We start from the raw sequence: 25987 nt of genomic DNA on the forward strand, positions 1-25987 counted from the left end.
GACAACTCATGTTCTCCATATTTATTAATTTTCTATTTCTTATGTATTTATTTTTGCAGGTTGTTGTATTTTCCACATTGGTTGTTTTTTCCATCTTTGTGTGCAGTTCTTCATTGACTCTATTGTGTTTCTTAGTATTTACTGTGAATGCCTGCAAGAAAAAGAACCTCAGGGACATATATGTACTTTGAGAATAAAATTTAGTTTGAGCTTTGAACTTTGTTAGGAAAGTGGATCAGGACTATCTTCTGAAGGGCCATTTGGGACGGGCAATAACGTAACACCCATAGCTGTCAATGAACAGAAGAATGCTGTATGACTAGTACTGAAGTTAACGAGGCTGCTCGTTCTGCCGGAATCTACGTTGTCTCTAAACAATAGAGGGTGATTCACCATGTCCTTGCGTACATACATACACTCACACACACCTCAGAACAGCAAGGCAAGAAGAACCACTGGCTGAATCTGAACTGGGATTAGATGTCACCCGATCATATTTCACACACTGTGTGACCAGACTTAACCCTACTTCGATATGCGTGCTGTTAGTACAAGGTAAACTACTCTATTCGCTTTTGATAAAGGTTCCATTAACTTTCTTTCAGTTAGTCTCTCACAGTTCATATACAGTCTGTGTACTGAGGTTATTGTGATTTTACTCTGAGAATGTGAAGGTGAAACAAAAAAAATTTAGAATATAAACCCACTGGCTTTTTGGAATTAGCATTTACACTTTATGATGAGATTTCTCTTTTGATAAATATAAACTCAGTAATGATTGCATAATTTTCTGTGACTTTCAAACTTGATTCTGGGTCATACAGTCTTCTCATTGATACCGTTGGAGAGGAGGCACAGGAGTCTGAAGACACACACTCAACATTTCAAGAATAGCTTTTTTCCCCGGTGCTATCAGATTTCTGAATGGACAATGAACCCGTGTACACTATCTAATTATTTTTTGCGCTCTATTTGCACTATATTATTTTTTAAAAACATATTTCTTATTCTAATTTAGCTTTTTGTGAATATGTATTGCAATGTACTGCTGCGGGTAAGCAACAAATTTCGTGACATACAGTGCGTCAATGATATTAAAGCTGATTCTCATTCTGAATTTGATATGCAATCTATAATGATGAAAGAAAGTCAGCATTTTTCTATTTTTCCTTAAGAAAAAAACATCTTCCCATATACGCTTCTTAATCCATCGGGCACTCTACACACTGATGGCCAAGGGAGACTGCTGTGGGAATTGAGGACCTGATTTCTAGGGAAGGGTAGGGAAAGGTTAAAAAGGTTAGGACTTGATTCCCTGGAAAGGTGTATGTAATTTTGAGAGGTATAGATACCTCTGTGCTGTCTTTTTCCACTGAGATTGGGTTAGGCTAGAACTAGAGGTTATGGGTTAAGGGTGAAAGGTGAAATGTTTAAGAGGAACATGAAGAGGAGCTTCTTCACTCAGAGGGTGGTGAGAGTGTGAACAAGCTACCGGTGGAAGTGGTGGATACAGGGGTCAGTTTCAATATTTACGAGAAATTTGGGTAAGTATATGCATGGGAGGGGGATGGAGGGCTTTTGTCCGGGTGAGGTCGATGGGACTTGGCAGAATAATATTCCAGCATGGACTAGATGGACTGAAGGTCTTGTTTCTGCGCTGTAGTGTTCTGTGACTCGGACTCTGTACGCCTGGCAGGTGTTTGGGAGTTCTCACTTCCATTCAGATTTGCCGATGTACTGAAGGTCAGATAAACTTCCCGGTCTGTATTGGTAACCAGCAAGCGAATGAATGTGCAGGCCCCCTCACTCTCTCCCCTGCAGGTGGGAGACGGAGGAGTCAAAGGGAAGGAGGTAAAAGTTTTCAGCTTTACATGCCAGCAAAGGCTGTTCGCTTATGCTCACAGTGACAAGTAACGAGAGACAGCGAGAGACAGCGAGAGAGAGATCTATCTATCTATCTATCTATCTCTCTCTCTCCAGGCATCACAGTGAATAGAAAGCTCTGCATTTTTAGTAAACTGCATATTATTGATAGTTTTTGTATGTAGATTTTCATTGATTCTATTGTAGTTCTTAGATTTACTGTGAATGCCAGCAAGAAAATGAATCTCAGGGCCGTACGTACTTTGAAAGTATTTTGAAACTTGAACTCTGAACATTGAAATTTGAGTAAATATGTGTGTATCTGGACATCAGCCAGAACGGAGAACATTGAACAGTAATGCACACAGCTTGCAGTCCGTGATGTAGTGCCAGCCTTTTAATCTAACATTTCCTCCCACGTAGCCCTTTCTTTTTCCTTCATCCATGTACGTTCCCCCTAAACTTTCCTCCAATCACCTTAAAATTATGCTCCCTTCCGTTTGCCATTTCTGTCCGAGGAAAAAGTCTCTGGCTGTCCACTCAATCTTTTCCTCTTGTGCCCCTCTGCCAAGTCCCCTCTCATCCTCATTCACTCCAAACCGAAAACTCCCAGCGGGTTCAACCCGTCCTCGTAAGAAAGCAAGCAGTAAGATTTGAACAACATGTGAAGTTGGAGATACAAAGATCTGCAGATACCAGAATTAGAATGACACACAATGCACTGGAGGAAGTCAGCAGATCGAGAAGCATCTGTGGAGGGAAATGGACAGTCGACATTTCAGGTTGAGACCCTTCATCAGGCCACTAGAATTTTAATATCTGGATGTTTGAAGTCAGGTTGAAAAGTTGCTTGTTAAATGTTTTTTGTCTGTGTGTCAATAATTAGCTGACTAAACAATTAGAAACATAGAAAACCTACAGCACAATACAGGCCCTTTGGCCCACAAAGCTGTGTCGAACATGTCCCTACCTTATAACTACCTCGGCTTTACCCATAGCCCTCTATTTTTCTAAGCTCCATGTACCTATTCAGGAGTCTCTTAAAAGACCCTATTGTTTCCACCTCCACCACTGTCACCGGCAGCCCATTCCACGCACTCATCACTCTCTGCATAAAAATTTACCCCTGACATCTCCTCTGTACCTACTTCCAAGCACCTTAAAACTGTGCCCTCTCGTGCTAGCCATTTCAGCCCTGGGGAAAAGCCTCTGACTATCCACACGATCAATGCCTCTCATCATCTTATACACCTCTATCAGGTCACCTTTCATCCTCCGTCGCTCCAAGGAGAAAAGGCCGAGTTCACTCAACCTGTTCTCATAAGGCATGCTCCCCAATCCAGGCAACATCCTTGCTAATCTCCTCTGCACCCTTTCTATGGTTTCCACGTCCTTCCTATAGTGAGGCGACCAGAATTGAGCACAGTACTCCAAGTGGAGTCTGACCAGGGTCCTATATAGCTGCAACATTACCTCTCAGCTCCTAAATTCAATCCCACGATTGATGAAGGCCAATGTAGCATATGCCTTCTTAACCACAGAGTCAACCTCGGACCCCAAGATCCCTCTGATCCTCCACACTGCCAAGAATCTTACCATTAATACTATATTGTGCAATTGTCCCTGCCGCAGATTTGCCACAACTCTTAGAGTTAGTGAACCCAGCACAAGGATTCAATGAAGAATTTAACACTTGCCACCAGTTCGTGGGACATCATAATTCAAACAGGGACTTTAGGTAACTTAATGCGCCCATTTCTGTACAAGCAGGACGACTGACTGATCATTCGATTGTTGACATGCTGGATCACTGCATAGACAACACATTTTCCTGTATGGGGCTGTCCTGAGAAGTTGGACTAAACCACATTCAAGATCCTGGGTGCCATTTAGACACCAAGACATAGGGACAGATTTAGGCATTCAGCTCTTTGAGTCTGCTCCTCAATTTCGCCAAGACTCATGTATTGTCCCTCTCAACACATTCTCCTGCCTTCTCCCCATAACCTTTGACACCCTGACTAATCAAGAACCTATCAAACTCTGTCTTAAATGTAGCCCCCCGGCCAGCCTCAGGGTCGCTTAGCTTGCTGTCGTCTCGGGAAACAGCCCTCGGCCCCGCCAATCTGGGTAATAGTTTGTGTGGATGCTGTGTGATGTACCCCACCCCGCTCAAATAACAGACAATACGCCAGATACGATTAATTGATTTACAGTTTATAGATATTACTGGAACTATATAATTAATAGAGAATAAAACATAAAAGGAAAATAAAAGGCGTCACACTTATCCAAGTTCAATCTCTTCGTGCACAAACAGTTGGAGCTCAGGACCCTCCTTCTTCACCCTGCGATCCCCTCAGACCACCTCGACCTGCCACCTGGGACCAACAACGGTGGTCGACCAGACGCTCCACACAAGTCCATCTCCGTCTCCTCTCCTCACCGAACGCCCTAGACCTCGGACTCCCACGCGGGGTCCGACCCCGTTAGCGGACTCACAGCACCTTGTCCATCCTCTGTCTCTCTCTCCAGCCTTCTCCCCAAAAACCCGTGCATCACAATAACTTCTGTGCACAAGAGGGCACAGAAAGAATAACATCTATCCCAATTGGTTTGTTCATCCTCTTATCAGTAATATAATCCAAACAAACTGCTAGTGGGAGTTCTTTCTCAGCAGGTAACATAAAAAAGAAGCCATTTTAATTAGACTACGCAGTGTTACGTACCCCGTAACTGGGTTGCCAAACCAGCAGAAATGGATCACTCAGTTGGAGTCTGGATTACTAGAACTAAGAAAGTTTTATTAAAGAAACAAGTAACATAGTAATCAAAAGGATAATAAATGCAACAGTTCAGCAATGATAAACACACGTGCACAGAATTAAGTTAACAGCATCAATCAAGCTCTATCGTTGTCTAGGGGTAAATGACCAATTTCAAAGTGACGCAAAAGTCCAGCTCGATTTAGTTCAGCGTGCAGTAATCGTTGCCATGGCGATGGACAATGTGGGGGGGGGGAGGGAGAGAGAGAACGAGAACGACTGATCATTCAGAAACGGCTTCCACTCGCAGACCAGCGATATTGCTCACAAGCAGCTTTCGGGCGGGTCCTTCGTGATGTCACCTGAGGTCACCGACTGTGACCCTTCCTCCAGATGCGGTCGACCCTCTGCAGTGAACCTGGCACCCAAGCAAGGGTGGACACACACCGGGTTCCCGCTGATCGTACCTTTCCACCCTGTGCGTTTATGGCCCGATACTTCCCACCGACTTGTGAGAGGCACACCACTTCCAGGGTCTCGTTACCTCGGGTGTCGTGTGTGTCCTGCCTTAGCGAACCTGTCCCTTTTTATCCCCCTGCTGGGGTATCGCCTGTCCATCACTTCAAACAGTTCAGGGTTCAAAGGGGGAGCCGCTCTAGACAGCTCTCTCTCCCGTCCCTTCATTACACATCTCCAGATCGCCTGTCCATCACTTCAAACAGTTCAGGGTTCAAAGGGGGAGCCGCTCTAGACAGCTCTCTCTCCCGTCCCTTCATTACACATCTCCAGATGCTGCTTCATTGTTCCTTATCTCTCCTTCCCCTGAGGACAGGTGGCCGACCACTGCTGATGCCACTGATGCTAGCCCAGACCGGCAAACATCTTAATTTATGTGTATTCTCGTCACAGCAGTAACATAAAAGAAGAAACCCCTTACATAAATATACCCAATGATTTGGCCTCCACAGCCATCTGTGGCAATAAATTCACAGATTCACCACCCTCTGCCTAAAGATATTCCTACTAATCTCTGTCCTGAAGGGATGTCCCTCTATACTGAGGATGTGCTCTCTTGTCATAGACTCCCCCACTATAGGAAACATCCTCTCCACATCCACTCTACCTAGGCCTTTTGATATTTGATAGTTTTCAATGGGATCCCCTCTCATTCTTTTAAACTGCAATAAGTATAGACCAGAGCCATCAAAAGCTCCTCATCCCTTTCATTCCTGGGATCATCCTGATGAACCACCTCCAGACCCTCTGCAATGTCAGCATGTACTTTCTCAGATAAGGGCCCAAAGTTGCTCACAATACTCCAAACGGCTAATATTATTTTTGTGACTGTATGTGCTGTGTGTGACTTGTATGCACTGTGTTTTGCACCTTGGCCCTAGAGAAACACTGTTTTGTTTAGCTATATGTGTGTGCGTGGTTGAATGACAATTAAATGTCAGAATCAGAATCGGGTTTAATATCATCAACATATTTCATGAAATTTTTTAACTTAGCAGCAGCAGTACCATGCGATACATGATAATATGGAAAAAAGAATAAGTTAGTAAATCAAATACAGTATATATGGATATTAATAGTTAAATTATTATTAGTGCAAAACAGGAAATGATATTTTAAAAAGTGAGGTAGTGTTCAAAGGTTCAATGTCCATTAGGAATCAGATGGCAGAGGGGAAGAAGCTATTCCTGAATCACTGAGTGTGTGCCTTCAGGCTTCTGTACCTCCTACCTGATGGTAACAGTGAGAAGAGGGCATGTCCTGGGTGATGAGGGTCCTTAATGATGGACGTCACCTTTCTGTGGCATCGCTCCTCGAAGTTGCCTTGGATACTGTGGGGGGCTAGTACCCAAGATGGAGCTGACTAATTTTACAATTTCCTGTAACTTCTTACAATCCTGTGCAGTAGATTCTTCCCCACACCAGACAGCGATGCAGCCTGTCAGAATGCTCTCCACAGTACATCTGTAGAAGTTTTCAAGTGTTTTAGGTGACAAACCAAATTTCCACAAACCCTTAATGAAATTTTATATAGCCACTGTCTTGCCTTCTTTATAGCTGTATCAATATCTTAGAACCAAGTCAGATCCTCCAAGATCTTGACACCAAAGGACTTAAAGCTGCTCACTTTCTCTACTTCTGATCCTTCCATGAGGATTGGTATGTGTTCCCTCATCTTACCCTTCCTGAAGTCCACAATCAGCTCCTTGGTCTTACTGACATTGAGTGCCAGGTTGTTGCTGCGACACCACTCCACTAGCTGGTATATCTCACAACTGTACGCTCTCTCATCTCCCTCTGAGTTTCTACCAACAATGATTGTATCATCGGCAAATTTATAGATGGTATTTGAGCAATGCCTAGCCACACAGTCATGGTTATATAGAGAGTTGAGCAGTGGGCTAAGCACACATCTCTGAGGTGCACCAGCATCGATCGTCAGCGAGGAGGATTGTTATCACCAATCTGCACAGATTCTGGTTTCCGGTTAGGAAGACAAGGATCCAATTGCAGAAGGAGGCACAGGGGCCAAGGTTTTGTAGCCTGTTGATCAGGACTGTGGGAACGATGATGTCAAATGCTGAGCTATAGTCAATGAAAAGCATCCTGACAAAACGTTTGTATTGTCCAGGTGACCTAGAGCCGTGTGAAGAGCCATTGAGATTACATATGGAAATCGGCATATTGCAGTGGGTCCAGGTCCTTGCTGAGGCAGGAGTTGATTCTAATCATTACCAACCTCTCAAAGCATTTCATTCCTGTAGATGTGAGTGCTACCGGGTGACAGCCATTAAGGGAGCTCACACTACTCCTCTTAGCACTGGTGTAATTGTTGCCTTTTTGAAGCAGCTGGGAACTTCCAACCATGGCAGTGAGAGGTTGAAAATGTCCTTGAATATTCCTATCAGTTGGTTGGCATGTTTTCAGAGCCTTACCAGGTACTCCATCAGGACCTGCTGCCTTGCGAGGGTTCACTCTCCTTAAAGACAGCCTGACATCGGCGTCTGAGACAGAGGTCACCGGGTGCAGCAGGGATCTTCACAGCTGTAGTTATATTCTGCCTTTCAAAGCGGGCATAGAAGGTGTTGAGCTCATCTGGTAGTGAAGCATTGCCACCATTCATGCTATTGGGTTTCATTTTGTAACGTCCTGCAAACCCTGCCGGAGTTGACGTGCATCTGATGTTGCCTCCAACCTCGCTCAGAACTGTTTCTTCACTCTTGAAATAGCCTTCCGTAAATCATACATGGTTTTCTTGCACAGACCTGAATCACAGATCTAGCCCAGAGCAGACAGTGAACCTTCTGGTTCAATCGTGGCTTTTGGTTTGGGAATGTCCAGCAAGTGAACTTGAACTTTATAAAGCCTCAGCAATGCATCACTTTACTGTAATTGCATTATCTAGAAATCTGCTGAACACTAACAAAAGACTGATTCAGTCACATCTGGATCATTGTGCCCAGTTGTGGGAACAACACATCAGGAGAAGTGTGAAGTCTTGAAGAGGGTGCGCTACCATTTGTCATAACATAATCCCATCGAGGAGGGAGTTTAGTTCTGATAGATGGAGAAACGGGGGATGTCTGTTTCTGAAGAGTTCCCGCTGCTCCTGGGCTCCCCCACTATAGGAAATATCCTCTCCACATCCACTCTTTTGAGGCCTTTCAGTCTTCGAAAGGTTTCAATGACATCCCCCCTCATTCTTCTAAACTCCAGCAAGTACAGGCCCAGAGCCGTCAAACACTCTCATTTGTTAACCCTTTCACTCCTGAATCATTCTCGTGAACCTCCTCTAGATCCTCTTCAATGCCAGCACATCCTTCCTTATATGAGTTTTCCATTAAGTGAATCCACCCTAAAATCCTGCTTATGTCAAAATCAGAATCACAGCCAGGTTAATATCACTGGCATATGTCGCGAAATTAATTTTGCAGCAGTACAATGTAATACATGATAAATACTGTATAGAAAAAAACTGAATTACGGTAAGTATATCTATGTACTGTATACTAAATAGTTAAATTGTGGATCCCCTACGGGCTCTACGAGTACCCTGACCTGAGCCCCACCAGCAGACAACCCCTTAGGAGAATATCATACTTGACTCATACTTGAATATCATCCTTTGACAAGGTGCCACACATGAGGCTGCTTAACAAGATAAGAGCCCATGAAATTACAGGAAAGTTACATACGTGGATAGAGCGTTGGCTGATTGGCAGGAAACAGAGTGGGAATAAAGGGATCCTATTCTGGTTGGCTGCCGGTTACCAGTGGTGTTCCACAGGGGTCCGTGTTGGGGCCGCTTCTTTTTACGTTGTACATCAACGATTTGGATTATGGAATAGATGGCTTTGTGGCCAAGTTTGCTGATGATACAAAGATAGGTGGAGGGGCCAGTAGTGCTGAGGAAACAGAGAGTCTGCAGAGAGACTTGGATAGATTGGAAGAATGGGCAAAGAAGTGGCAAATAAAATACAATGTTGGAAAGTGTATGGTAATGCATGTTGGCAGAAGAAATAAACGGCCAGACTATTATTTAAATAGGAAGAGAATTCAAAGTTCTGAGATGCAACGGGACTTGGGAGTCCTCGTACAGGATTCCCTTAAGGTTAACCTCCAGGTTGAGTCGGTGGTGAAGAAGGCGAATGCAATGTTGGCATTCATTTTTAGAGGAATAGCGTATAGGAGCAGGGATGTGATGTTGAGGCTCTATAAGGCGCTGGTGAGACCTCACTTGGAATACTGTGAGCAGTTTTGGGCTCCTTATTTCAGAAAAGATGTGCTGATGTTGGAGAGGGTACAGAGAAGATTCACTAGAATGATTCCAGGAATGAGAGGGTTAACATATGAGGAATGTTTGTCCGCCCTTGGACTGTATTCCTTGGAGTTTAGAAGAATGAAGGGGGACCTCATAGAAACATTTCGAATGTTGAAAGGCATGGACAGAGTGGATGTAGCAAAGTTGTTTCCCATGATGGGGGAGTCTAGTACGAGAGGGCATGACTTAAGGATTGAAGGGCGCCCATTCAGAACAGAGATGCAAAGAAATTTTTTTAGCCAGAGGGTGGTGAATCTATGGAATTTGTCGCCACAGGTGGCAGTGGAGGTCAAGTGATTGCATGTATTTAAGGCAGAGATTGATAGGTATCTGAGTAGCCAGGGCATCAAAGATTATGATGAGAAGGTGGGGGAGTGGGACTAAATGGGAGAATGGATGAGCTTATGATAAAATGGCGGAGCAGACTCGACGGGCCGAATGGCCGACTTCTGCTCCTTTGTCTTATGGTCTTATGGTTTTATGGACTCGAGATTACACTACTCTTTAAACGCTCAGGGACAGAACTCACCCAACCATTACAATCTGGTACCTCAAACTCTGTGTAAAAAGTCTTTTCCTGCTAGCAATTTGAGTTATTTTCTTTTATTTATTTATATATTTACTTATTTAGAGATGCAACGCGGAACCCGCCTTTCCATGCCACCCAATTACACCCACGTGACCAATTAACCTCCTAACCTGTATGTCTTTGGAATGTGGGAGGAAACTGGAGAACATGGATGAAACCTACATCCATTTCCCATGTTGCAGTCTGCATTTAGAATTACCGCTTTCATTCTAAATACAATCGGTAACCTTTGACAGGTACCAGAGCATGAATGTTTTAGGAACAGCTTCTTTCCTTCCACCAGCAGATTTCTGAATGGTCCATGTACAGATAAATACTCCCTATCCCACAATCCAAAGGCATACGAGTTAGTAGTTTAATTGGGCATTGCAGATTGTCCTGTGACTAGACTAGGGTGGGTTGCTGGGCAATGCGGCCTCTTCCACACTGTATCTCTAAATTAAATAAAAATAAATATGTCAGTGATAATCAAACTAATTCTGGTTCTGGAAGTTAAGTGCTGGGTAAGATCATGAAGCATTAGCAGGAGAAAGTCTATTACAGAAATACCGTAGAACAATTATGTACGGGAGCAGCAGAGCATCAGTCCCTACAAAGGACTGTGAGAATAACTGAGAGGATCATGGGGGTCTCCCTGCCATCCATCGGGGACATTTACCAGGGGTGCTGTGTACGCAGGGCCCTTAGCATTATCAAGGATCCCACCCATCCACCCAGCATCCTGTTTGACTTTCTACCGTCAGGCAGGAGACTCCGATGCATAAAACCAAGAACGGTCCGGATGGGAAACAGTTTCTTCCCTCAGGCCATTGGGCTTCTGAACTCCCTGCCGCATTGCATTTGAAGTGTCATTGGATAACTTGTACTGTACCTTACATTTAATCTCTGCACTTTGCTTTGTTTATTTATGCGTACATTTTATCCTTACTTTCCTAAATTATTGTGTGTTATATATGTGTGTTATGTGTACTACTGTGCTTTACACCCTGGTCCGGAGAAATGTTGTATTGTTTGACAGTATACATGTATATAGTTAAATGACAATAAACTTGACTTGACTTGAACTGCAAATGTAAAGACGAAGGACTTTAAATTACCATTTCAGATGCAAACAATAATTGAGTGAGATTTTAATTAGCAGAGCAGTTTGTAATTAAAAGCGGGTGCAAAAAGCATGACGGCAGAGGCCGTATTAAACATCATGGGGGTGGTCGGGTCTTCACTGAGATTTTAAATGTACTTCTGATTTCACACTGTATTCAGCTCTGCTCGCCTTGTTGTAGGAACGATATGGAAGCACTCAGTAGGCTGCAGAGGAGATTTACCAGGATGCTGTCTGGATTAGAGAGCCTGTCTCACGAGAATAGGTTCAGCGATCTGGGGCTTTTCTCTCTGGAGCAAAGGAGGGTGAGAGGTGTGCAGGATGATAAAAGCCACAGATCAAATGGACAGCCAGAGTTCTTCCCGTGGGGAAATGGCCAATACAAGGGGCCGTAATTTTAAGGTGCTGGCTGGTAAGTATAGGGGGAATATCCAGGGGAGAACGTCTGAGGCATCTCCGTCTGGCATGGTCAGGAGATGGCACTGCACAGGATCGAAGTAAGCTGCAGAAAGTTGTGAACGCAGCCAGCTCCATCATGGGCTCTAGCCACCCCAGCATCCAGGACAGGATGTCTTCAAGGATCGATGCCTCGAAAAGGTGGCATCCATCGTTAAGGACCCCATCACCCAGGACGTGCCCTCTTCACATTGCTACCATCAGGGAGGAGGTACAGGAGCCTGAAGGCACACACTTAACGTTTTAGCAACAGCTTCTTCCCTTCCGCCATCAGATTTCTGAATAGACAATGCACCCGCGAACACTACCTCACTACTTTTTTTTCTCTTTTTGCACTAATTATTTAATTTAACTTGTGTATATTTTATTTACTGTAAATTACAGCTTTTTATTATTATGCATCGCACTGTACTATTGCAGTATAACAACAAATTTCACGACATATGCTGTGGTGATATTAAACCTGATTCTGTTTACACAGAGAGTGGTGGGTGTGTAGAATGCCCCTCGAAGGGTGGTAGTAGAGGCAGATACATTAGGGACATCTAAGAGTCTCTTGGAGGGCTATGTGAGAGGGAAGGGTTAGATGGATCTTCAAGTAGGTTGTAAGTTCGACTCAACATTGTGGGCCGAAGGGCCTCTACTGAGCTGTTCTATTTTGTGTTCTATGTTCTAATATAAGGTATTAGCCAGAGGGTGGTGAATCTGTGGAATTCATTACTACAGGCGGCTGTGGAGACCAAATCACTGGATATATTTAAAGCAGAGGTTGATATGTTCTTGATTAGCCAAGGTTACAGGGAGAAGACAGGAGAATGGGGTTGAGAGGGATAGTAGGGTGCCACAGTAGTGTAGCGGTTTCCTCTCACAGTCCAAAGATGTAGCAGTTAGTATGTTAATTATTCATTTTAAATTGTCCTGATTAGGCTGGGTTTACATAGGTGTGTTCTCGGACAGTGAAGCTCACTGGGACAGAAAGGTCTGTTCTGCACCATATCTTCAAATAAATACAAACAAACAAATAAATAAATAGTAAATTAGTCATGATGGAATGGGCCAAAAGGCCTAATTCCATTCCTATGTCTTATAATTCCATAGGACCAAAAGTCATAGGAGCAGAATTAGGCCATTTGGCACATCAAGTCTGCTCCACCATTCCAACGTTACCCCTCTCAACTTCACTCTCCCACCCAGTCTGTGCAACTTTCGATACCCCCACCAAACAAGAACCTATGAACCTCCACTTTAAATATACCAAATGGCTTGGCCTTTATAGCCGTGTGTAGCAATGAATTCCACAGATTCACCACCTTCTGGCTAAAGAAATTCCTCTTCATCTCTGTTCTAAATAGACGTCCTTCTATCGTGAGGCTGTGCCCTCTGGTCCTAGACTACCCAACTATAGGAAACGTCCTCTCCACATCCACTCTATCTGTTACTATTATGGTCTTATGTAATACAGAGTACCACAAATAGACACAGGATGCATTGGTAGATTGCCATGATGTCCTCTGTTTCTGAAGTACAGATTCTGCATTTGGCCTTTATGCCAATAAAATTCATTAACCTCCCCCCCGCCCCTGGAAGTTTTTGTGTTTTATTGTTTTACAACCTTGAATCACAGTGGATTTAATTTGGCTTTTTTTGGCATTGATCAACAGAAAAAGACTCTTTTGTGTCAAAGTGAAAACTGATCTCTACAAAGTGATCCAAATTACTTACGAATATAAAACACAAAATAATTGATTACATAAGTGTTCACCCCCTTCAATATAGCACACCAAATCATCACTGGTGCAGCCAATTGATTTTAGAAGTTACATAATTAGTTAAATGGAGATCTATTTTTAGAGACCCGTGTGTAGTCAAGGTGTTTCAATTGCTTGTAGTAAAAGTACACCTGAATCTGGAAGGTCCAACTGCTGGTGAGTCAGTATCCCGGCAAAAACTACACCATGAAGGCAAAGGAACACTCCAAGCTACTCTGCAAAAAGGTTATTGAAAAACACAAGTCAGGAGATGGATACAAGCTGATAGAGATCTATCCACACAGACTCAAGGCCGTAATTGCTGCCAAAGTTGCATCTACTAAATACTGACTTGAAGGGGTGAATATTTATGCAAAAAATTATTTTCTGTTTTATATTTGTGATTAATTTTGATCACGTTGTAGGGATCTGATTTCACTTTAACACAAAAGAGTTTTTTTCTGTTGACTAGTGTCAAAAAAGCCAAATGAAATCGATTATGATTCAATGTTGTAAAAGAATAAGACAGAAAAATGTCCAAGGAGGGTGAATACTGTATATCGCAACACGTTGGATGTAATCGGTAATCAGTACTTAGTTGTGTTAAACTCTATTTACTTGTTATTGCTGCAGTGACTGAACTATGAATAGGACAGGACAGAATGCAGGTTTCATCTCCAAGAATTACCCATGTTGACAATTTAAACACAAGCTATGTAATTAAGTGCTTGTTCTTTGCACACAGTGGGTTGGGATACTGGGGAGCAATGCCACATATGTGTCAACCTGTGCCCATTAAATAAATGTTCATGCAAAAGCCACAAAGAAATGCTTGTTTTGATTATTTGACAACTCCTTGCTGGGTAGTTTTGAGCAGGTGGGATTGGTTTAATGTACACAGTGCTGGAGGAACTCAGCAGGACAGGTGGCATCTATGGAAATGAATGTGTAGTTGATGTTTCAGGCAGAGACCCATCATCAGGACAGAAGCATCGACTGCTTAATAATTCTCATAGATGCTGCCTGACCTGCTGAGTTCCTCCAGCATTTTGTGTGTGTTACCCTAAATGTCCAGCATCTGCAGAACCTCTTGTGTTTATCTGTTTAATTTAAGCAATTTGCTTTAATTAAACCAAATATTGGACCATTCAAAATATGAATAATACAATATAATATAATAATAATATCAAGAATATTTCACCATTCCACAAGACAAGTTGGAAGTCCACTTTAAAATTATGTTAAATCTGGTTCTCCAAACTCTCGAAAATGGCTTTCTCCAATAAGAGAAACATTGTGAATAATTTGCGTGAAAGTCAGATTCACACAGCCAGATGTTTGTCAAAATACCATGAATGGGAGAAGGGAATTTATGGAGCAGTTTATCAGATCTAATTATAGTTTTAAAGTCATTTTTGCTTACGCACTATTTTGGGGTAATTATAACCTTGACTTATGGCAGGTGCCTGACCAGAGGGATTTAATGTTCAGTTTCTGTGCAGTAAAATCTGTCATTGCAACTTCGTGGTGGTAGTGATTCAGCCAGCAAACTAGAGTGGATAACTTCACTCACCCCGACACTGAACTGACTCACTTTCAAGGACTCCATACCTCATGTCCTCAGTATTATTTTAATTTGTATTCTGATTTTGTTTTTTGTTTTCTATTTGTACTATTTGTCATGTTTTGAAAATGGGTCATTTGTCCATCTTTGCGATTTTTCATTGATTCTATTGTGCTTCGTTGTTCTGCTGTGAATGCCCAGAAGAAAATGAATCTCAGGGTAGTGTATGGTGACATTATGTACTTTGATAATAAATTTACTTTGACTTTCTTTATGAGTGGGGGCTAAAAGTTACCAGCTGTTGCTGTGAGGGATGGCTAGCTGCCTCTCTGGTCTGCAATGATGTAAGACATTCTTTCATTCCTTTAGCCCCTCTCACGTGCTTGGGGGCTGTCAGAGCAACTTACATCCTCTTAAATATTTTTGTTGTTTAGAAGACATCCAATTTATTTACAGAAGTATCCCAGAAACAACCAACCAGATGTTGTAAAGCTAAGAAATGCAGATGTGGAAATAGAACATAGGACATGGGGCTTAGAATATAGAACATAGAACAGTACAGCACTAACTAACACCAGAGATTCTGCAGATGCTGGAAATCCACACACACACACACACACACACACACAATGCTGGAGGAACTCGGCAGGTCAGGCAGCATCTTTGGAAAAGAGTAAACAGTCGACACTTCGGTCTGAGATACTTCATCAGAACTCCTGATGAAGGGTCTCAGACCAAAATGTCGACTGTTTACTCTTTTCCAAAGATGCTGCCTGACCTGCCGAGTTCCTCCAGCATTTAGTGTGTGGGTTACTATAGAACAGCAGAGCACAGTACGGGCCCTTTGGCCCATGAAGTTTTGCCAATCTTTTAACCTACTCCAAGATCAATCTTGCCTTTCCCTACCAGCTGGCCCTCCATTTTTCTTTATCATTCATGTGCCTTGGTTGGAATATTGTGTTCAGTTCTGGTCACCTCATTATGGGAACAATGTGGAAGCTTTAGAGAGGGTGCAGAGGGGATTAGTCAGGATTGGAGAACATGTCTTATGAGGACAGGTTGAGCAAACTGCGGCTTTTCCCTTTGGAGCAAAAGAGGATGAGAAGTGACTTAATAGAAGTGATAGAGGTATACACGATAATCAGAGGCATAGATTAAGTGGAGAGGCAGATACTTTTCCCCAGGGTGGAAATGGCTAATATGAGGGGGCATAATTTTAAGGTGATTGAAGGATGTCAGAGGTAACCTCTTAACACAGAGAGTGGGGGGGAGGGTGTGGGACACAATGCCAGAGGTGGGGGTAGAGGCAGGTACATCAGGGATGTTTAAGAGACTCTTAGATAGGCACATGAATGATAGAAAAATGGAGGGTTATGTGTGATGAGAGGGTTAGATTGATTGATCTTAGAGTAGGTTAAAAGGTGGCACAAACTATGGGCTGAAGGGTCTGCACAGTGCTGTACTGATCTATGTTCTATGTTAGACCATAAGACCTTAAGATGTAGGAGCAGAATTAGGCCATTCAGCCCATCGTCTGCTCCGCCATTCAATCATGCTTGACTAATTATCCCTCTCAACCCCATTCTCCTGCCTTCTCCCCGTAACCTTTGACACACTGACTAATCAAGAACCTATCAACCTCCACTTTAAATATATACAATGACTTGGGCTCCACAGCTGTCTCTGTCAATGAATTCCACAGATTCACCAGTCTCTGGAAAAGGAAATTCCTCCTCATCTCTGTTCTAAATGGACATCCCTCTGTTCTGAGGCTGTGCTCTCTGGTCCTAGACTTCCCCACTATGGGAAAACATCCTCTCCATATCCACTCTATCCAGGCCTTTCAATATTCATTAGATTTCAATGAGATCTCCCCTCATTCTTCTAAACTCCAGCGAGTACAGTCCCGGAGCCATCAAGCACTCCTCAAACACCCTTTCAAATGTTCAAAGGTTCAAAGGTCATTCATTATTAACGTATACAACTCTGAAATTCTTCTCGAGACTGCCACAAAACTAAGAAAGAAAAGAACGGCAGCATATCATCAACCCCCAAATCCCTCCTCCCCACGCAAAAAAATGAACAAAAACAGAACAGACACGTTGACCCCCAAATCCCCCGCTCTGCACACAAAAAAATTAGAAAGATCCAGTGAAAAACATGGGATACAAAAAAAATCACAAGACTGAAAAAAAATGCACATCCAAAACACAGAAGACCTGGGCGACATTCTCTCTCTCCATGGCAGAGCGATCTCACCAACGATAAAAAGGCAGTCTCCCCTCTTTAGCAGCAGAGCAATTGCCCAGCGATTTAAAAAGGTAGGCAACCAGCGTTTCGATCTCCCTCATCACTAATCAGTGAACAATGGAAGCTTTACTCTGCAAAATGGAGTTAAACATCAGCTTGCAACCTTCTCACTACAAGGTTTGCGCACACTGTCTCTGTCTCCCGGAATCCCATTGGAGACTGCAGAGCCCTGCAACACCTAAACGATCCCCAAACTGCAAATCACAGGCTCCAACAGTTCCAGCATGATATTCAAGATGAAAAACAAATGTAAAAGACATAATAGAAGTGAAATATATGGTTTCATGATCTACCCAGAAGATGTCGCCCAAAGGAGCGTTGTACACTGGTGCCACCTTGACTTCATTCCTGCAGTCATTCTCATGAACCTCCTCTGGGCCCTCTCCAATTCCAACACATCCGTTTTTAGATAAGGGCCCCAAAACTGCTCACATACTCTGAAAGAGCATCTTGCTTCTTTTAAAGTCTGACTCAGCAAAAATTTAAGCAGTAGCAAGCTAATGAGTAGGCAAATAAGATAATGCAATTTCCCGTATCCTTACAAAAAAGAATAACTCTAGTTCCTCCAGCCCAAGATCTATTTGTGTTCATAAATTAAACCATAAGTTATTGGTGCATATCAAAAATGAAAGATCAATTACCATTCAAATATGATTGCATTTTATGTAACGGGTTTATGATGGGTTCACTACATGATCTATTTGAAAAGGATTCAAATGCCAAATGTTCAGATTCTGATCAGATTAAGGTTTATTTATCACAGGTACAGCTAAACACATTGTGAAATCTGTCACATATGTTAACAACCAATATACCCAGGGATGTGCTGGGACAGCCCACTAGTTTTGCCACACATTCCGACGCTAACATAGCCTGTCTACAGTGCTCGGCAGAACAACACAGAACACAACAAGCAACAAAAGTGAAGCAATCCCCATTCCTCCCCTCTCTCCCACCTACCCACACACAAACACCGTTCTGAAACCCCAGACCGGGCCATCTTCTTTGGCCTCAACTTCTCCAGCAAACTCGCAGAGATCTGCAATCTCTGGCTCTCCACATGGCCTTGATATCAGCAACCAGATCTCTCCAACCTGGTGGTAAATTGTCAACCAGTCCAACTACAAACGGTACTTGTGGGAGACCTACACACTTACAGAATCACTTTCAACTCATGTTCTCAGTTGTAGTTTTGCACGGTACGTCTTCTTCTGCACGTGGGTTGTTTATCAGTCTTTAATTATGTATGGCTTTTGTAGATCCTATCGTATTTCTTTATTTTCCTGTAAGTGCCCGCAATAAATGAATCCCATGGTAATAAATGGTGACATCAGTTGTCCCATCACTGAACTGTTCCCACAACCACTGGGCTCATTTTCAAGGACTCCTTATCTCATGCTCTCAATATTTATTGTTTATTTATTTATTATTATTATTTCTTTCTTTTTGTATTTACACAGTTTGTTGAAAGCCCAGGGTGGTGTGGTCTTTCATTGATTTTGTTATGGTTATTATTTTCTAGATTTATAGAAATACCCACAAAAAATGAGTCTCAGGATTGTATACAGTGATATATATGTACTTGGATAATACATTTACTGTGAACTTTGACATATATGTACTTTGATAGAAAACTTAATTTAAACTTTTGAACTTTGTGACTGCTGGAAACTTCTGCAATTGACAGTCACAGAACCCACAGATTTAGATTCCAATTTATTTATCACATATACATCAAAACATACAGTGAAATGCATAGTTTGTGTTAAAATGATGAAGGATGAGTACCCTGAACTCCTGGCCTCAAACTCTGGATTTGCTGATGACAGGACCCTGAACTCCAGACTCACTGATGACAGGATGCCAAACACTAGGCTTCGGTCTCTAGACTCCCTGATGAACTCTTGGCTTCAAACAGGCACCCAAAGACCAAAGGACTTGCCACAGTTGTGGTCTTTACTTTTGTCAATTACTATAACAGGTTCCTGTCAAACCAACAGTAATTCCAATAACTATGTGTCCAACAGTGGTGTGGGAAAGGGAATCTCCGAATGCAGACCACATCAAACCTTAAATTGGATGGGAGACAACAATAGAAGACCATGAACATACCTTAGTGGTCACTTTATTTACTACCCCCTGTACCTAATCAAGTGGCCACTGAATATAGATAATCAAATATCCATTACAAACATGAAAATAGATCATGAGATTGAATTCATCTTCTAAATCTGTCTTCAGTGTTCAAAGCAAATTTACTATCGAAGTACGTAGACCATGTACAACCTAGAGATTCGTTTTCTTGTGGGCAGCTACAAAGTAAAGAGACACAAAAGAATCTAGGAAAACCCCACCCAACAAAGACTATCACACAACCAGAGTGCAAACGAGGACAAGTAGTAAACTCATAATATCCAGAACCTGAGTTGCAGAGTCCCTGAACGTGAGTCCATGGGCTGTGGCGTTGGTTAGTGCTGAAGTGAGTGAAGCCGTTACAGGAGCCAGATGGTTGCCAGGCAACAACTACTCCCGAACCTGCCAGCCCTCTCTCCTTTAACTAATCCCCTCATTACAAACAATTAAGGAAATTGCAATGAACTTCAGAAAGTTCCTTCCTGTTGCCTTTTTATTTTTAATAACTGCTTTAATGTCAAGTTGAGTTTATCATCATGTAAGGAACTACGGCGAGGTACGGGCACAGTTAAAAACTTACATGCAGCAGTGTCAGAGACGCATAGTCACAGACTACTCAGAAATACACTCAGTGGCTGCTTTATTAGTTATCTCCTGTATCTCCTGTACCTAAAAATGTGGCCACTGAGTGTATGTTCATGGTCTTCTGCTGCTGCAGCCCATCCACCTCGAAGTTCGACATGTTCTCCATTCAGAGGTGCTCTTCTGCACACCGCTGCTGTAATGTGTGGTTATTTGAGTTACTGTCACCTTCCTGTCAGCTTGAACCAGTCTGGCCATTCTCCCCTGACCTCTCTCATTAACAGGGCATTTCCACCCACAGAACTGCCACTCGTTGGATATTTTTAGTTTTTCACAACATTCTCTGTAAACTCTAGAGTCTCTTGTGTCTCTTTATGCCTGAAAATCCCAGGAGACCAGCAGTTTCTGAGATACTCAAACCACCCTGTCTGGCACCAGCAATCATTCCATGGCCAAAGTCACTTAGATCACATTTCTTCCCCATTCTGATGTTTGGTCTGAACAATAAATGATCCTCTTGACCACGTCTGCATGCCTTTATGCATTGAGTTGCTGCCACACAATTGGCTGATCAGATATTTGCAGTAATGGGCAGGTGTACCTAACAAAGTAGCCACTGAGTATAACTTGTACCTAAAATTACACCCTGCAGTGGCAAAAAGACTGTAAAAAGGCAGGATGTCAGATCCAAAAAAATAACAAGATACAATCAGAGACAAGTCCGTGGAAATGCAAGAGGTGGTAGTGTTCCCTTGCTGAGGTAGAGTTGGGGATTTGCAGGCCAGTTCAAGGAGCTGATGGCTGCAGGAAGGTAGCTGTTCCTGAACCTGGAGGTGTGGTGCTGTAACCTCCTACCTGATGGTAGCAGAGAGAAGATAGCATGGCCCAGATGGTAGGGATCCTTGATGTCGGATGCCTCCTGTTAATGCTGTCAGTGGTGGGGAGGGTTAACACCAAAAGACATAGGAGCAGTGTTAGACAATTTGACCCATCAAGTCTGCTCCACCATTCCACCAGGGTTGATTTATTATCCCTCTTTCTCCTGTTTTCTTCCCATAACCTTTGACACCTTGACTAATCAAGATCCTATCAGCCTCAGTTTTAAATACACCCAATGATTTGGCCTCCACAGCCGCCTGTGGCAGTGAATTCCATATATGCCCATAATGGGCCGGCTGCAACCACTACTTTCCACTGCCTCTTGCATTGTGGAAATTCCACACCAAACAATGATCCAGCCAGTCAAGATACTTTGAACAGTGCATTTGTAGAAGTTTATGTCTTATAGTCTTATTGTTAGAGCATTTGGTAACATGCCAGATCTCTGTCAGTTTCTAAGAAAGTGGAGATACTGATATATTGTCTTTGTGATCTTCGTAGTAGGCCCAGGAGAGGTGATCTGAGATGTTCACACCCTGTAGTTTGAAGCTGCTGACTCTCTTTTTGCATTTGCCTCAGGAGATTGCCCCTCATTTGCTGACAGCTTTTATCAAACAGAGTGCCTGTGGCAAATATTCTCCCACAGATTTGTAAAAATAGCTTTGATATTCTCCTTATTTTATCAAACGTACTTTAACTGCATTCATGGGGATCCCTGGCCAAGTTAATTAGGTCTCTCACCCAACTAGTGACATTTACCGTAGACACCTGAAAACCCTGGAACAATACCACCTAAAAGTCTTAGGAAAGGTTTTGAGGACCAGCTGGAAGGACAGACACACTATCACCAGCATTCTGGAGGAAACCAACATGAACAGCATCTCCAATAGATCGTCATGACTTCCAAAAGCCTAACTCATGTCTCCCCAGACAAATTCTTTATTCCTGGCTGAAGGGAGGTCAGTGAGCCCCTGGTGAGCAAAGGAAACATTTCAAAAGTAATATCAAAATCACCCTGAGGTAATTCAACGTGACATCTAAAAACTGGGAAGACATTGCACTCAGCAGACACACCTGGAGAAATCTGTTCAACAGGGAACTGCGCCACATGAGAACAATCTCCACCGTGTCACAGAGAGCAAGCAGCAGATGTGAAAGGAAAGACTTGAACGACCAAAAGACCCAGCCACCAACCACAGCCACCACGTACTCTTTCCCATACTGCACCAGAATACGTGGATCGCCGATCGGCCTCTACGACCACCTGACTCCAGGGATCACACTACTTCTCAAGCTCTATAACTCTACGACTCTAGAAGGATTTAAGCTGTTAATGTCTGTTGTTAAGGATTCAAGGCTCAACTGCATCTCATTCTTTTAGGAACCATTCCCACTCTGCAAACAGCCGATAAACTCGTTCTCTTCAGACTTCAGGCAAACATACAGGGAAGGTAATTAGTTTTTGCTTATAGATCATTAAATGAATTTTCCAGATGTTATCTCTCTGGGCTTTCTTGTTCCGTGAATTTTGAAGGAATTCAAAGTTCAAAGTAATTTTATTATCAAAGTACGTACACTCAGTGGCCATTTTATTAGGTACACCTCTACACCTGCTCGTTAATACAAGTATCTAATCAGCCAATCATGTGGCAGCAAGTCGATGCACACCAGCATGCAGACACGGTCAAGGGGTTCAGTTGCTGCTCAGACCAAACATCAGACTGGGGGAGAAATGTGATCTAAGTGACTTTGACCGTAGAATAATTGTTGGTTCCAAACGATATGGTTGGAGAATCTCAGAAACTGCTGATCTCCTGGGATTCTTATGCACAGCAACGTCTAGAGTTTATAGGGAACAGTGTGATAAGCAAAAAACATCCAGTGAGCAGCAGTTCTGTCAGTGAAAATGCCTTATTAATGAGAGGGATCAGAGGAGAATGGCCAGACTGGTTCAAGCTGACAGGAAGGTGACAGTAACTCAAATTATAACAGTGGTGTGCAGAAGAGCATCTCTGAATTCACAGCACGTCGAACCTTGAAGTGGAAGGGCACAAGAATTGAATATTAACTTCAGGTATTGTGGAGAATGTTACTCATTTGGAAAGCAATACAGTTTGGTAACAGTACAGTTCAAGACATTAAAAAAAAATTACTCTTTGTTTTCCCCATCCTGGATCCCCTCTCACCTCTTCTCTTCTCCTCTCTAGCCCATCACTTCCCTTTTGTGCCCCTCCTCCTTCCTTTTCTCCAGTAGTCCACTCGTCTCTCCTATCAGATTCCTCCTTCTCCAGCCCTTTACCTCTTCCATCTATCACTTCCCAGCTTCTTACTTCATTTCCCTTCCAACTCACTGATCACTTGCTAGCTTGTATTCCCCCCCCCCCACTACCTTCTTATTCTGGCTTCTTCCCCCTCCTTTCCCGTCCCGATGAAGGGTCTTGGCCTAAAACATCAACAGTTTGTCCCATTATTGAGGGTGGTGATGAGAAGTCAACTGAACACATTAATTTGGATCAGCTGGCGTTGGGATTATCACACTGCACTTATCCAGGCCTGTAGAGAGATTTCTGCATATTCCTAACACAAGAGATTCTGAAGATGGCAGAAGTCCAGAGGAACACACAAAATGCTGGAGGAACTCAGCAGGTCAGGCAGCATCTGTGGAAGGGAATAAACAGTTGATGTTTCAGGTCCTGCTGAAGAGTCTCAGTCAGAAACGTCAACGTTTATTCTTTTCCATAGATGCTGCCTGCCCTGCTGACCTGCTCCAGAACTTATATGTATTTAGAGATACAGCTTGAAGACAGCCCTATAATTAATTCCTGAACAATTTTTTTTGAGTGAATGAACAGCTTTTCAAAACTTTCTGTTCTTATCACAATGCATTTCTTTTATCAGTTTGTGGTGAAATGTTCACTCCATTTTTAGAACTATGGGAGTCACAGACACAAGAAAATCTGCAGATCAAAGCAACACACACAATGTGGGAGTACTGTTCAAATGCTACATCTCCCTTGAACTCCAGTCAAGATTAATATTTTCTACCTAATAAAGTGGCCACTGAGTGTATGTTCATGGTCTTCCGCTGCTGTAGCCCGTCCTTCCTGTCAGTTCTAACCAGACTGACCATTCTCCTCTGACATATCTCATTATAAAGGTGTTTTCACCCACAGAACTGCTGCTCACTGGGTGTTTTTTTTTTTGTTTTTCACGTCATTCTCTATAAACTCTGGAGACTGTTGTGTGTGAAAATCCCGGGAGATCAGCAGTTCCTGAGATTCTCAAACCACCCCGTCTGGTTATATCATCCATCCGAGTGTGTACTACTGGGACCAGATTCTTCACTGATTGTTCCATATTTGTTGGTATTGAATTCAGTACGAAAGGACTTGTTTTAAAACTTAAATCTTTTGGTTTGCTTGTGTCAAAAGCAAAGTATTAACTGTTGAAGACTTGGAGCCAATTCAGCTTAGAAGCAGAATAAAATCAAAATATTTTCATCTGCTATTCTTCATGTGTGAATGTATTTCTAACCCCTTATGTCTCCACACCCATGTAGTAGCCAGGGGGAATACTGTAAGAATGAAATTGGCACCTCGGCTCCTCAGTAAACATTTAGAGTCATAGAATACTACAGCAAAGAAACAGGCCCTTCAGTCCATCTAGTTCATGCCAATCTATTGTGTTTCCTAGTCCCATCAATCTGTATCTGGGCCATTACCCACCATACCCGAACCACCTACTTAAGTTTCTCTTAAATGTCAAAATCGACCCCACGTCCACCACTTCCGCTGGCAGCTCGTTCCACACTCTCACCACCCTCTGAGTGAAGAAGTTCCCCCTCATGTTCCCCTTAAACGTTTCACCTTTCACTAGTATTCTGCTTCTATTATCAACATTTATGCAACACACTTTCAAAATCAGGAAGATAAAGTTTGCAGCATAAAGGTTAAAATGTTGTCCAGTTAAAGGCAACAGGTAAATGGCAAATGTTTTTGCATTACAGGCACAAAACGGAAAGGCTTAATAGGTGTTTGAGGGGCAACGATTTTATATAATGGATGGTATCAGAATCAGTTTAATCTCTGACATTTGTCGTGGAATTTGTTTCTTTGCAGCGGCAGCACAGTGCAATATATAAAAAATACTATAAGTTACAAGAAATATACTGTATAACAAATGTTTAACTAACCAGTTCAAATATAGAGCAAAAATAATGAGATAGTGCTCATGGATTCAGAAATCTGATGGTGGAGAGGAAGAAACTGTTCCTGAAACATTGAATGTATGTCTTCAGGCTCCTATACCTCCTCCTTGATGGTAGCAATGAGAAGAGGGCATGTCCTGGTTGGTGGGGGTCTTTAATGATGGATCTGTGGGATAGGTGATAAAGTTAATGTTTCAGATGGAAGACCTTTAATTAATTTAACAGCAGCAGGTATTCAAAACCCATTGATCTAGACCAGGAGTTCACAACCTGGGGTCCACGGACTCCTGAGTTAATGGTAAGGTTCCATGGCATAAAAAAGGTTGGGAACCCCTGATCTAGGGCAAGGAACTCAAATCCCACCGTGGTGACAGGAAAATTTAAAGAACAAAAATAGATCTGCCACTTAAGCTTTTCTGGTTAATGATAACTATCGGTCACTAATGTCCTTCAAGAAGAAAGTGTGTCATCAATTCACAGTCTATCCACAAGTGATTTCAGACCCAAACACATTGTTGACTCCTCATGGTAATGTAGCAGTTAGCACAGCACCAGCGATTACCAGTCAGAGTTTGATTCCTGCTGCTGTGTGTAAGGAGCTTGTACGTTCTCCCTGTGACGTGTAGATTTCCTCCGGGTGCTCTAGTTTCCTCTGACGTTCCAAGGGTTAGTGAGCTGTAGCCATGCTATGTTGGTACCAGAAGCGTAGCTTCACTTCTGGCTGCCCCCAGCGCATTCTCAGACTGTGTCAGCCGCTGACACAAACAACGCATTTCACTACACGGTCTGATGTTCTGATGTGCAGTAGATGTGACAAAGAAAGCTAATCTCTTTACATTCCAAAGGCGAATGTCTACATTACTAGGTTGATTGGTCACATGGGTGGAATTGGGCAGTGTGGGCTCGACGGGCCAGAAGAGCGTGTAACCATGCTGTATCTCCAAATAATTAA

The 25987-nt window shown here is 42.8% G+C and overlaps 1 protein-coding gene across 13 annotated transcripts in view; it reads left to right on the plus strand.

Annotated features, from left to right (window-relative positions):
• The window catches only part of rap1gapa (RAP1 GTPase activating protein a), a 473779-nt gene that overhangs the window by 86008 nt on the left and 361784 nt on the right, over positions 1-25987 (plus strand). For 8 of the 13 annotated variants that reach the window (XM_063033322.1, XM_063033328.1, XM_063033329.1 and 5 more), the window contains exon 1: positions 1714-1851. The exons of 2 other annotated variants lie outside the window; for them this stretch is intronic. In XM_063033322.1, coding sequence (XP_062889392.1) covers positions 1790-1851 — 62 coding nt within the window. In that variant the 5' untranslated portion in view covers positions 1714-1789. Of the gene's footprint in view, positions 1-407; positions 556-1713; positions 1852-25987 lie in introns of those variants that run through there. 3 more of the 13 variants (XM_063033336.1, XM_063033330.1, XM_063033326.1) reach the window with 2 other exon arrangements.

Source organism: Mobula hypostoma, chromosome 25 (assembly GCF_963921235.1).
Source record: "Mobula hypostoma chromosome 25, sMobHyp1.1, whole genome shotgun sequence".
NCBI classification, from domain to species: domain Eukaryota; kingdom Metazoa; phylum Chordata; class Chondrichthyes; order Myliobatiformes; family Myliobatidae; genus Mobula; species Mobula hypostoma.